This window comes from Mustelus asterias, chromosome 7 (genome assembly GCF_964213995.1).
Source record: "Mustelus asterias chromosome 7, sMusAst1.hap1.1, whole genome shotgun sequence".
Lineage (NCBI taxonomy): Eukaryota > Metazoa > Chordata > Chondrichthyes > Carcharhiniformes > Triakidae > Mustelus > Mustelus asterias.
In genome coordinates, this window is record NC_135807.1 from 63070922 (window position 1) to 63085673 (window position 14752).

Genomic DNA, 14752 nt, shown 5'->3' on the forward strand with positions numbered 1-14752 from the left:
GCACCTCCCAGGGCATTTCTGACGCTCTTCTCCGTGCCCCTGCCATTAACACAATTCCATTGAGTGCCGTGGTGATAGGTGGGTGTCTTGCCATTGTGTAGAAGACTCTCCCCACACCAGGGCCCTCACAGCCTCAGGCAGCCAGTGGATGGCCACCAAACTCATTGCAGACAAGGAGGAATATTGTAAAAAGCCTGTCTCCAGCACGGTGGGCAGCATGGAGGGAGCTCAATGCCGTAGCACCTGTGAGAAAATTAAAAGACACATTAGTCAAACATGGGTGATTTTCATATCTTTGAGTTATGAAGAATATTGATCGAGTATAAAGAATTGCTCTCTTCATATGAGGCTCCATTTGTGCATTATCTGTGTGTGATATGAGGTTTTTGGAATTGGATAGACTAGATGCTGTGAAGGGGATTTGTCTTCATGTGGTCCCTCTGCTCAGCGTTACTTGCTGCCTCTACATTGCCCTTGGCAGACTCAGCCTTAATGTTCAGGAGAAGGAACTAACAGGTGAAGGGCCAAGGAGTTGTTGTTGAAGAGGAGAGATACATTGCTATTGGAATCTTCTCATGTCCCCAGGCATCCAGACCTTCCCACAAACTGTCTTGAACAGTTGGCTGGCCTAGTTCATCCTCCTCCCGTTATCAGACTCAATGTCAGTGGATGGACTGTGACCATCAAATCTTCTTCTGTCGGGACCTCCCCTTTCTGGAAGGCCAGGCTGTGTATGCACAGCAGACAGTGATCATATGAGACTCCAATAGAAGCATATTCCAGAGGGCCACCTGATCTGTCCAAAGGCTTGAAGGATATTTTGAGCAAACCAATGAAACAATTCCCTTGGGGAAAGTAATGTACAGCATAAAAGCTGCGGCGCACAATTTTATTTGCAGTACTTCCTGTTTGCCCCTCTTCCTAAAGAAAGGCCCTGATATAGTTTAAAATGCAATACAAAAGAAAATGAAGAGTGCTAACAAAGTCTCCCAGCTCTGTCCTGCTAGAATCAGCCATAGTCCCATATGCAGCGAATGCAGATTTGATTAAAAAATGTAACTCCCACTGACTGCTTTAATGGGCTTTTTAGAAATGGTGGGCGGGCTGCTGATTTTGGCAGCCGCCCAATTGCCAAATTGCAGTAGAGCGGCTTGTTGATGTTGGCTTTGTGATCTGATGTTATCACACTGGATTTTGCATACGTGGCACAGCTTGCAGTTGGGCTGGATTTTACGGCGTTGCTCGTCCCAAAACCGTAAAATCCCACCCCTGGTCAACGTACCTTCCAATGGTTCGCCCCTTGCCCGCTCCGATTCCCGTGACGGGCAGAGTTGTGAAATTCTGGCCATTGCCCCAATTTCCTGACATAAAATCCAGCCCTCAGAGTCTGTGAGAAACATGGTCAAGTTTCAGCCATATGGTCATCAGGAAACTACAACCCAAAAGACTATTTTGTGTGTATATGTTTCATTAAAAAAAACAAAAATAAGCATTTGGGGGAAAATAGCTATCGTCGTAGCTTGTCACTGTTCCATCTGTATATTCCTGAATTCCTGAGAATCAACTCTGCACGCCTATTAATGCTCATTTAAGGAACATTATTAATGACCATTATCATTGAGGCAGCTTTGAGCTACAAAGCTCTTGGAGTTTAGAGGCTGTTTTATCACATGGCAATGTTGTTTTCAACTATGTGGACAGTTACATCAGTGATGAATGAGTTTCTAAATTAAGACAGAGAGGATTTGTGTCCTGCATGTTAAACACTGACTAAAAGTTCGAACTATTGCTGCCAGTAAAAACAGTATTACTCCAGTGATAATCCATGCGTGGTATAAGGAAAAGTTGTCAGCATAACCAGGGAAAACATTTGGATACTGATGATTCAAATGACCCACCCACCCAGCCCCACCCTTTCCCTTTGAACCGGGATTAACTAGCTTGACTTTCTTTTTTTCAAGACTTTCAAAACTTCCAGAGAAATCTACAAAGCTTATCTAAGTACAGTTACCTTAGATCAATAGCTGTCTAAATCCCATAAGAAGAAATCTGTATTGCAATCTGCTGATGTACTATACACACTAGCAAATGGTGGATGCTAACTCTAGTTGACAGGGAGAACTTGTACAGCATTACTTAGAAATGGGACCATGGAAATAGCCCAATCAGTCCATGTTACTGTTAACCAGTGCATGAACAATAGATTTAATGCAATGTGACCACCTTGTATCAATAAATCCTACCCTTGCTTCTTTCAAGATCTAACTAACCTAGAACCATAGAAAATTACAGCTCAGAAACAGGCCTTTTGGCCCTTCTTGTTTGTGCCGAACCATTTTATGCCTAGTCCCACTGAACTTCACTTGGACCATATCCCTCCACACCCTCTCATCCATGAACCCGTCCAAGTTTTTCTTAAATGTTAAAAGTGACCCCGCATTTACCACTTTATCCGGCAGCTCATTCCACACTCCCACCACTCTCTGCGTGAAGAAGCCCCCCCTAATATTCCCTTTAAACTTTTTTCCTTTCACCCTTAACCAATGCCCTCTGGTTTTTTTCTCCCCTAGCCTCAATGGAAAAAGCCTGCTTGCATTCACTCTATCTATACCCATCAAAATCTTATACACCTCTATCAAATCTCCCCTCAATCTTCTACGCTCCAGGGAATAAAGTCCCAACCTATTCAATCTCTCTCTGTAACTCAGCTTCTCAAGTCCTGGCAACATCCTTGTGAACCTTCTCTGCACTCTTTCAATCTTATTTACATCCTTCCTGTAACTAGGTGACCAAAACTGTACACAATACTCCAAATTCGGCCTCACCAATGCCTTATATAACCTTACCATAACACCAACTTTTATACTCGATACTCCGATTTATAAAGGCCAATGTACCAAAGGCACTCTTTACGACCCTATCCACCTGTGACGTCACTTTTAGGGAACTCTGTACCTGTATTCCCAGATCCCTCTGTTCAACTGCACTCTTCAGAGTCCTACCATTTACCGAGTACGTTCTTCTTTGATTTGTCCTTCCAAAGTGCAATATCTCACACTTGTCTGCATTAAATTCCATTTGCCATTTTTCAGCCCATTTTTCTAGTTGGTCCAAATCCCTCTGCAAGCTTTGAAAACCTTCCTCACTGTCCACTACACCTCCAATCTTTGTATCATCAGCAAACTTGCTGATCCAATTGACCACATTATCATCCAGATCATTGATATAGATGACAAACAACAATGGACCCAACACCGATCCCTGCGGCACACCACTAGTCACAGGCCTCCACTCAGAGAAGCAATCCTCCACAACCACTCTCTGGCTTCTTCCATTGAGCCAGTGTCTTATCCAATTTACTACCTCCCCATGTATACCCAGCGACTGAACCTTCCTAACTAACCTCCCATGAGGGACCTTGTCAAAGGCCTTGCTGAAATCCAGGTAGACAACATCCACCGCCTTCCCTTCATCCACTTTCCTGGTAACCTCCTCGAAAAACTCTAATAGATTGGTCAAACATGACCTACCACGCACAAAGCCATGTTGACTCTCCCTCATAAGTCCCTGTCTATCCAAATATTTGTAGATCCTATCCCTTATCACACCTTCCAATAACTTGCCCACCACCGACGTCAAACTTACTGGCCGATAATTTCCCGGATTTCTTTTGGAACCTTTTTTAAACAACGGAACAACATGAGCCACCCTCCAATCATCCGGCACCTCCCCGGTGAATACTGACATTTTAAATATGTCTGCCAGGGCCCCTGCAAGTTCAACACTAGCTTCCCTCAAGGTCTGTGGGAATACCCTGTCCGGTCCTGGGGATTTATCCACTCTGATTTGCCCCAAGACAGCGAGCACCTCCTCCTTTAATCTGTAAAGGTTCCATGGCCTCCCTACCAGTTTGCCCTATTTCCGTAGACTCCATGCCCGTTTCCTCAGTAAATACGGATGCAAAAAAACCATTTAGTATCTCCCCCATCTCTTTTGGTTCCATACACAGTGTACCACTCTGGTCTTCAAGAGGACCAATTTTATCCCTCACTATCCTTTTGCTCCTAACATACCTTTGGAAGCTCTTTGGATTTTCCTTCACTCTGTCTGCCAAAGCAACCTCATGTCTTCTTTTAGCCCTCCTGATTTCCCTCTTAAGTAGCTTCTTGCACTTTTTATACTCCTCGAGCATCTGATCTGTTCCTTGCTGCCTGTACATTTCATACAACTCTCTTTTCCTCTTAATCAGTGTTACAATCTCCCTCGAGAACCAAGGTTCCTTATTCCTATTTACTTTGCCTTTAATCCTGACAGGAACATACAAACTCTGCACTCTCAAAATTTCTCCTTTGAAGGCCTCCCACTTTCCATTTACATCCTTACCAGAGAACAGCCTGTGCCAATCCACACTTCCCAGATCCCTTCTCATTTCATCAAATTTGGCCTTTTTCCAGTTCAGAACTTCAACCCGAGGACCAGATCTATCCTTATCCACGATCAGGTTGAAACTAATGGCATTATGATCACTGGATCCAAAGTGTTCCCTCACACTCACATCCATCACCTGCCCTAACTCATTTCCCAATAAGAGATCCAATATCGCATCCTCTCTAGTTGGCACCTCTATATACTGATGTAGAAAATTCTCCTGAACACATTTTACAAACTCTACCCCGTCTAAACCTTTAACAGTATGCGAGTCCCAATCTATATGTGGAAAATTAAAATCCCCTACTATCACAACTTTGTGTTTCTTGCAGTTGTCAGCTATCTCTCCGCTGATTTGCTCCTCCAATTCTTGCTGACTATTGGGTGGTCTATAATACAAGCCCATTAATGTGGTCATACCTTTCCTGTTTCTCAGCTCCACCCATAGGGCCTCTGTAGACAAGCTCCCTAATCTATCATGCCTGAGTACCGCTGTAACATTTTCCCTGACCAACAATGCCACCCCCCCACCTTTTATCCCTCTGCCTCTATCCCGCCTGAAACATTGGAACCCTGGAACATTGAGCTGCCAGTCCTGCCCCTCCTGTAGCCAAGTTTCACTAATGGCTATAATGTCATATTTCCACGTGTCTATCCACGCCTTCAGCTCATCTGCCTTCCCTACAATACTCCTGGCATTGAAATAGACACACCTCAAAAAATTATTTCCACCACACTCTACCCTTCCATTTGTGATTTTGCTTGAACTAACCTGTCTTTTTACCCCTGCTCCACTATCTGCTCTGGCACTCTGGTTCTCACCCCCCTGCAAATCTAGTTTAAACGCTCCCCAATAACACTAGCAAATCTCCCTGCAAGTATATTGGTCCCCTTGTAGTTTAGGTGTAACCCGTCTCTCTTGTACAGGTCCCACCTGCCCCAGAAGAGGTCCCAATGATCCAAGAATTGGAAACCCTGCCCCCTGCACCAGTTCCTCAGCCACGTGTTTATCCGCCCAAGCATCCTACTCCTGCCCTCACTGGCATGTGGCTCAGGTAGCAATCCTGAGATTACTACCCTCGGGGTCCTGCTTTTTAACTTCCTTCCAAGCTCTTTGTACTCACTCTTTAGGACCTCCTCACTCTTCCTTCCCACATCATTGGTACCGACATGTACCACGACATCTGGCTGATCACCTTCCCTCTTTAGAACGCTGTGCACGCGATCAGAGACATCGCTGACCTTGGCACCTGGGAGGCAACAAACCATGCGGGAGTCTCTATCCCGACCACAGAACCTCCGGTCCGTACCTCTAACCATCGAGTCCCCTATCACTACTGCTCTCCTCTTCTTCATCCCACCCTTTTGCGCTGTAGAACCAGACTCAGTATCAGAGTTCCGGCTGTCGCAGCTTGTCCCAGGTAAAGCATCTGCCACAACAGTATCCAATTCAGTATACCTGTTGTGGAGGGGTATATCCACAGGGGAACCCTGCTCTGCCTGTCCTTTCACACTGCCATTTCCTCTCCTTACAGTAACCCAATTTCCTGTGCTCTGCTGCTTAGGTGTAACTATCTCCCTAAAGCTACTGTCTATATACGTCTCATTCTCCCAAATTAGATGGAGGTCATCAAGCTCCTTCTCCAGTTCCCTAACACGCTTAGCTAGCAGCTGCAGCTGAATGCATCTTTTGCAGGTGCTGTCGTCAGGGATACCGGAGGTCTCCCTGATCTCCCACATTCTGCAAGAGGAGCATTCCAACATCTTGCCTGGCATATTTTTTTTTGCTCTGGGGAAATACAGGAATAAACTTTCTGAAAAGAAAAAATAACCTACTCTCGCCTCTGCCTGTTCTCGCCGAAGCCTGTTTTGAGCCAAAGCCCTTCAGCTCTCGCTCTGTCCCCTGCTCACTCCACTGCACGCTAACGACGCTGCCCGCTCAAAGGCGCGGCCTACTTTTAAACCCTCCAAAACCTTCCCAGGCTGCTGCTGGGCCTATTTCCTGTTTTGAAAAAAAACCTCCGATTTTTTTCACAAATTTAACTGAAAAATAATTAAATAAATTAGTGCACAAACAAGCTCCCTTACCCTCAGCCTGCTCCTGTGGAACAATGAGGCTGAAACCTCATTGGTTCCAACTGCCTGAGAAATAGGGAACCAATGGTTCAAAATGGACCAATGTCCTCCTGATGCCATTTTCACATAGACCTCTAAATGGATGAGCAGCATGCTCGCTGTCAGTTTAATTATGCAAACCAATTCTTAAACAGGTTTTAGGACCCATTTTGCAATTTTCAGATATAAATGACTGGGCCATGTTCAGTGAGTATCTTAACCAGTGCTTCTTAAAAGCCCAGATTTTTGGGGGGGGATGATTTGTGTGTGGCAAGAGGGAGAAGAAGTGCCAGCTGCACACTCAAGATTTGAGTGCGTTGAGTTCTAGCCTTCCTTTAATCTCAGACTTGCAGTTGTGCACTCACTTGATGTTTGAAGGTTGTTGCTGACATTTAAATAAATGCAAAAAAAAAACAGCTTTGGATGCTTCATTAGCTTTACTCCCGTTGGGCATCAGTCAAATGTTTCCCCTCTGGTCTCTACTTCTGTCTCCAGTTCTAGAGCAATCCACAGCCTCCAAACGGTATTTTAAAGTGTTTTTCTACCCCCTTATAATTATGTCCCATTGTATTAAATCCTTCAAATTTTGAAGTCTAACCCTATTTACACCATTCCATTGCTTCAAAATCTTAAACACTTCTCTGTCAAATCACCTTATCATCTCCTCTCTTCTAATAAAAACAGTTCTAATTGTTCAAGTCCTTTTTTTGGTTTTGTATTTCCAGGTACAGTTATCCTAGTGAATTTGTGTTGCACCTTTTGTATTGTTTTGACCTGTTTCCCATCATTTGAAGACCAAAACTACATGCACGACTCCAACTGTGACCTAAGATTTTACCGAGATTCACCATGGCATCCCAAGTTTTATATCTCATATATTATGTTTTAAAATTGGATAGATGAAAGCAACTAGGCCTTTCCATTAAAAAGCTAATGTTTCATGATACAATGCTGAGCTTAAAAAAGGTTTCAGTTGATATTTAACCTGTGAGAAAAGAAAAGGGTGCACATCGGCCCAGATCTTCCATTCCTCGGGGCTGGAAGGGGTCGGAGTCATACCCTAGGGGCACCCCAGAAGACGTGCTCCATGTAAGGTCTGCAGTGGAATTGCTAGTGCTGTATAAAGGAGGAGGAGGCTTCACTTGCCCCTTGTTCCTGCTCCGCACAGAAAGAACTTGAGGAGTATCTACACTGCATATTTCTTAGGCCCAGGTCAGAAGTCCAGGTGTATCTCCAGTCTTTGGTAAGTAAAAGGATGCGGAATGGCAATCCAACAGTGACTGCCACTTCATGGAAGTTCTGGGCCCTCGGATATCATTTTCCCCCTCAAAAGATGCGAGCAACATAGCAATTTTCTTTTGACATGCAGACACCTTTTCAGACCAATTGCATCATCATTTGGAAGTGAATTATGAAGAAAGTCTTGTCAGCACATTTTGTTAAAGATTCACTTCCTGCAATATTCAGGTTGCAACTGAAACAAAAATAACTTGCTTGCATCAAGTGCTGCATTTGCGATTTATAGCCTTAAATGTGTGTGTTCGGTGAAAATATTAATTGATGTATGCCAGATTATATAACTTCAGGTTTTCATCAGGACAGTGATCTGTGGGACCGGCGGAAACACTGTTTTAGTGTTCAGACAGAAAATGGAGAAGACCTTATCTTCAGTGTGGAATTAGAATATGAACTTATCCTGTGGGAAAAGGCCTTTCAGACGGCAACTTTCTTAGAGGTGGAACGAATGCAGGTACTACAAAATTTAAGCAATCAGAAATTATACCTAAGCTTCAATCTCTCTTTAATTTGTATTAATTGAATTCCTCTGTATCTATTTGACCGGGTTCATTTCCACAACTTCACCGACATACAGAATGGTAGTTTCATTGAACAATTTCCACTTACTGAGGGCATGTCTATGCTCTCCTGAACAGATAATTGTAGCAGTTACAAAAACAGAAAATGCTGGAAAATCTCAGCAGGTCTGACGGCATCTGTGGAGAGAGAATAGAACGAACACTGATGAAGGGTCAGCCAGACTCGAAATATTGGCTCTATTCTCTCTCCACAGCTGCTGTCAAAGCTGCTAAGATTTTCCAGCTTTTTCTGTTTTTATTTCAGATTCCAGCATCCGCAGCATTTTGCCGTTATATAATTGTAGCAGTGTTGCCATCATTGGTGATTTCAATCCTAATTTATTGATTTTGCATTATTTATTCATGGTGAAAAAAATCAAGGTGTTAGAAATGAGAGAAAAAAATTATCTCAACAATTCCCTTTTGTCCTGATGAATCACAGCATTAAAAAAGCTCTAATTAATAAATCATTAACAAGTGGAAGAGTTGCCAATGTTACTGTGGTGAAGTTACCTGATGATTGTGTAACAACATATGTGTGTGTGTGTCTGTCTGCCTGTCCTTTAGGAACAAAAATGGACTTTTGATCCAACAGTTGTGCCTTTTTTATTTTTAACTCATATTTTACTTTAAAAAGTTTACTTCTATGAATACATGGAAGTGCTGACTGTGATTTAAAATTAACATTGAATCACCAGAATTTTGTATAAATCCAGCCAGCTGCAGGAGGTGCAACATTGTCATATCCAGCTGACAAACTGCTTTCAGATTCTCCACAGATACCAAGCACTGCTCAGCGAGTGGAAACCACTCCATTTGCAATTTTTTCTGTTTTGTTGAGATGCCAGAAATGGCAAGAAAACGAACACAAGACTGGAACAAAGAGGGCTCTTTACTTTAGTGTGGCAGTGTAAAATAGGTGATATTTCCTCGATTTTCATTTCCTCAAAAGCCAGTGACACCACAGGATCAAACAGGCAACCCAGCATGGCAACAAAGAACAAATGTTCCGCAATGAAAAAGGAGCGAGGTCGGGTGGGGGAACGGGGGAGGGATGGGGCAAGGGGGAGGCAATCGACAGCGATGTTGAAAATGCAACTGACCTGAATCAAATAATAGTTGAGAAGAAAGCAGCAGCTTGAATGGAACGAACAATTAGGGGAAAAATAAGCTTAACATAAGGCTTTTATGATAAAATAGACCTATTGTTTTCCCTGAAATTAAATGGGCAATTCTAATATCCCATATTCTTGCCATCCTTATCCTGTTTATGGGAATATTACAAATGGAAAATTTTGACAAAAGCTGGTGGGGTGTTTGTGTTATATTCCCATTGAATTCCTATTCCCTACATCAAAACCTGGGGGTGGAGAGGGAAGGGTGTTAGTGGGCATTGGAGGGTCCAAAAAGTAGCAACCCCATGCCATGCTCCATTACCAGCCCTATTTCAAACAGTGAAAGCTGTGGGGCTGGAAACTCAGCTTGGGCCTCTCCCCCATGGGTTAAATCACAGTAGGGAAGGGAGGAAGTCCTATGTGGCTGTTTGTTGGCCAGTTAAGAGCTTCATTGGGCTCATTGACAGGCAGACCTACTGATACCTCCCCCACCACTGGAGTCATTGCAGCGAGCACTTGCCAACCTGCCCCTGGGGAGCAGTAAAATCCAGTCCATAAAATGGTCACAGTACAGAAGTAGATTATTCAGCCCATTGTGTCTGTGCCAGCTCTCTGCAAAACAATGCACTTAGGCCAACTCCCACCCATTTTTCCCCTGGCTCAATACATTTTTCTCTTCAGATAATTATACAATTCTGTTTTTAAGGTTTCGCTTGAATCTGCCTCTACCACACTCTCGGGCAATGTGTTCCAAATTCTAATTACTCAGTGCATGAAAATGTGTTTTCACATTTTGCCAGTGCTTCTTTGCCAATCACCTGAAATCAGTACACTTTGTTTCTTGTTCATTCTGCGAATGGGAAGGGTTTGACCCCCATCTATTCTATCCAGACCATTCATGATTTGGAACAGCTCCATTAAATATCATCTCACTCTTCACTTCTCCAAAGGGAACAGCTCCAACTTCTCCAATCTATCCAAATATCTGAAGTCTCTTATCTCTGGGACCATTCACATGAACCTTTACTGCACTCTCTCTAATGGCTTCACATCATTCCTAAAGTGCCCAGAACTGGACACAATACTCCAGTTGAGGACCAGTAAATGTTTTGCACAGGTTTATCATATCTTAATTGCATTATTTGTTTCTATGTATAAAGCTCAGGACCATATAGATTTTATTAGCTGCTTCCTCAACCTGCCATGTTATCTTCAATGATTTATGCATATAGACTCCCAGTTCCCTCTGCTCCTGCACCACGTCAGAATTCTACCACTCGTTTTATATTGCCTGTTCTTATTACTCCAATCAAAATTAATCAACTCATACTTTGTTGCATTCAATTTCATCTATCACACCCATTTCACCAGCCTGTATTTGCCCCCTTCAAGTTTATCACTATCCTCCTTATAGCTCTCAATAAGTTTTATGTTAGCTGCAAATTTTGAAGTTGTGTCCTGCACACCCAAGTGTAGGTCAGTAATATAGATTTAGAAAACAATTATCCAAACACCGACCACTGGTTAACCTCACTCTTCCAGACTGTAAAACAGCCATGCACCATTACTCTCAGCTTCCTGTTGCTCAGCCAATTTCGTAGCCATATTGCACTGCCCCTTTTATCCCATGGGCTCTAACTTTGCAGACAATGCTGCTAACATTTTATCAAGTGCCTTTTGGAGTTACATGTACACCATATCCTCTGCAGTACCCTCACCAACCTTCATTTTCACCTCATCAAAAAACTGAAATCAAGTTAGTTAAACACGATTTGCCTTGAACAAGTCAGTGCTGGTTTTCCACACTTACCCACATTTTCCCAAATGACTATTACTTTTGTCCTGAATTATCATTTCCAAAAGCTTCCCCACAACCAATGTCAGTTACTTAGCTTACCCTTACATAATTTTTTTTGGGAAAAGGTTGTAATGCTTGCAGTTCACCAGTTGTCTGACATGACCCCTACACCTATGGGGGATTGTAAGAATATGGCCTATACCTCCATAACTTTTATCTTCACCTCCTTCGTTATCCTCGGATGCTTCTTATCCAGTCCTGGTGATTTATCAATTTCAAGTGTAGCTAACCTATTATTGTCAATTTTTAGTATATCCAGTGTCTCAACAATTTCCTCTTTCACTATAACTAGGTACCACCTTCTTCCGCAAAAAAAATCAAAATATCCATTTAGAACTTTAGCCATGCCCTGGCATCTGTGCAAAATCCTATTGTAAGTTTCTAATCAGTTCCTCCCTTTACCACCCTTTTACTATGTAAATGCTTTTGGATTCCCATTTATGTTAGCTGCCACTCTCTACTGATACTCTTCCTTAGCTTCTATCTTTATTTTCTCCACTCACCTTCTGAACTTTATATACTCAGCCTGATTCTCAGTTGTATTATCCATCTGATATCCTATGCATCACTTTTATGCTTCATCCCATTCTCTATCTCTTTCTCCATCCTGGGAGCTCTGTATTTGTTTGTCCTACCTTCCCCCTCTTGGGAATGTATCTCAACTGTACCTACACTATCTCCTCTTTAAAGACAGACCATTGTTTCATTGTAGCTTCGACTCCAAATTCTTGATTCTATATAATGCGGTCAAATCCATTTTCATCCCATTGAAGTTGACTGTCCCAGATTAATAATTTTATGTTCTAGATTGTTTCTTGTTCTTTTCCATAGCTAATCCAAATCTTATGATACAATGATCACAGTCCCCCAAATGTGCCCCTACTGATATTTAATCCGCTTGACCCACCTCATTCCCCAGAACCAGAGCCAGCAATGTCTCATTTCTCATTGGACTAGAAACACACTAATGTAGAAAATTCTCCTGAACACTGTCAAATCTTTTGCTTATCTGCCATTTACATTAAATTTCCTGATATAGACTGGGATAGTAATAAGTCTCCCTCGATAAGTACTCTATAATTGTTCACTTCTCCATAATTTCCTTGCAAATGTGTTCATCTATATCTTTCCCACTAGTTGGTGACCCATTTACACCCAGAAATGTGGTGGTTATTTTTTTAGCTTCAATAAAATGGATTCTGCCCTTAACCCTTCTAGAATATCTTCTCTCTCCTTTCTTTACTTATCTTTCCTGAAACCCTCACGTCCATGAATATTTAGTACCCAGTTCTGTCCTTTTTGAGCCTGGTTTAATTTAACATCATTTATTCTGGTGAATTTTATGCATCCTGTCCATGAGCTGGCATCTTCAAATTGACAGTCAATAAAATTATTTCAACATGACTGTGAAATGGCACTGCCGATAAAAATGATGAATATTGGCAATACAATGCACCATCTTTTGTAAAGTTCTCCAAAGAGGAAGACACTCCTAATTCACTTGTCTGTAACGTTTGACTTAAGTGTGAACTAGCAACCTAACTACTCAAAATACTGGTCAAATTGCAAAGTCCAAATGTTTTAAGACTTTAAATAAAAGCACTGCAATTTTCATTACATTTCTGTTGCAATTTTTCTGCAGTACTTTTTTGCAATTACTATATGAAGTATATCAAGAAACAGCTGAAGCCACTGGGCTTTGGGCCCTGAAAACATCCCAACAATAGTACTGAAGACTTGTGTTCCAGAACTAGCTGTGCACATAGCCAAGCTATTCTAGTGCAGCTACAACACTGGCTTCTACCCAACAGGGTGAAAAACTGCCCAAGTATGTCTTGTCCACAAAAGTAAGGAGTCTAACAACACCAGGTTAAAGTCCAATAGGTTTATTTGGTAGCAAACGCCACTAGCTTTCGGAGCGCTGCTCCTTTGTCAGGTGAGTGGGAGATCTGCTCATAAACAGCAAACAGGGCATATAAAGATACTGTTTGCTGTTTATGAGCAGATCTCCCACTCACCTGACGAAGGAGCAGCGCTCCGAAAGCTAGTGGCGTTTGCTACCAAATAAACCTGTTGGACTTTAACCTGGTGTTGTTAGACTCCTTACTGTGTTTATCCCAGTCCAACGCCGGCATCTCCACATCCTGTCCACAAAAGACAGGACAAATCCAATCCAGCCAGTTACTGTCCCAACAACCTTGTTTTTATCATCAGAAAGGTGATGGAGGGTGTAGTCAACAGTACTATCATGTGGCACATACACTCAGTAAGAAGTCTCACAACACCAGGTTAAAGTGCAACAGGTTTATTTGGTAGCAAATACCATAAGCTTTCGGGGCGCTGCTCCTTCGTCAGATAGAGTGGAAATGTGCTCTCAAACAGTGCACAGAGACACAAAATCAAGTTACAGAATACTGATTAGAATGCGAATCCCTACAGCCAGCCAGGTCTTAAAGGTACAGACAATGTGGGTGGAGGATTCTAATCAGTATTCTGTAATTTGATTTTGTGTCTCTGTGCACTGTTTGAGAGCACATTTCCACTCCATCTGACGAAGGAGCAGCGCTCTGAAAGCTTATGGTATTTGCTACCAAATAAACCTGTTGGACTTTAACCTGGTGTTGTGAGACTTCTTACTGTGTTCACCCCAGTCCAACGCCAGCATCTCCACATCATCGCACATACACTCACACAGGTTATTCATGAAGGCTCTGCCTTCTCAAACTTGCCCCTTGCCTGAGGTGTGGGGATCCTCAGGTTAAAATCACCACCAGTCAGCTCTCTCTCCCAAAGAGGCGAGCAGCTTCTGGTCATCTGGGACTATGGCAGTTGTACTTTTTTTTACACAGCAATAACTTGTTCATTAACTTTCATTTTGGGTTCCGTCAGGGCCTCTCCTTACAGCCTTGTTCCAAACATGGACGAAGCTGATCTCATGAGATGAGGTGAGAGTGATTGCCTTTGACACCAAGGCGGCATTTGATTGAATATGGCATCAAGGAGCCTTAGCAAAATAGGTGTCAATGGGAAATGCTCTACACCGGTGGGAGTCATACTTAGCACCAAGGAATATGATTGTGTTTGTTGGAGGTCATTCATCTTCCTCCCAGGACATTGCTGCAGGAATTCCTCAGGTTGATGTCTTAGACCAAACCTTATTCAGCTTCCTTCCATCATTAGGTGAAAAGTGGGGATATTGCTGATGTTGCCCAATGCTCGCTACCATTTGCAACTCCTCAGGTACTGAAGTAGACAATGTCCATATGCAGAAAGACCAGGACAATATTCAAATTTGGGCTGATAAGTGATAAGTTACATTCGTACCACACAAGTGCCAGCCAATGACCATCATCAACAAGAGAAATCCAACTATCTCCCCT

At 42.7% G+C, this 14752-nt stretch overlaps 1 protein-coding gene across 1 annotated transcript in view; it reads left to right on the top strand.

Moving 5' to 3' along the window:
* Positions 1-14752, top strand: part of sntg1 (syntrophin, gamma 1) — a 122096-nt gene that overhangs the window by 84551 nt on the left and 22793 nt on the right. Inside the window, exon 14 of the mRNA XM_078215494.1 lies at positions 8141-8293. Within this exon, the coding sequence (XP_078071620.1) occupies positions 8141-8293 (153 nt within the window). The remainder of the gene's footprint in view (positions 1-8140; positions 8294-14752) is intronic.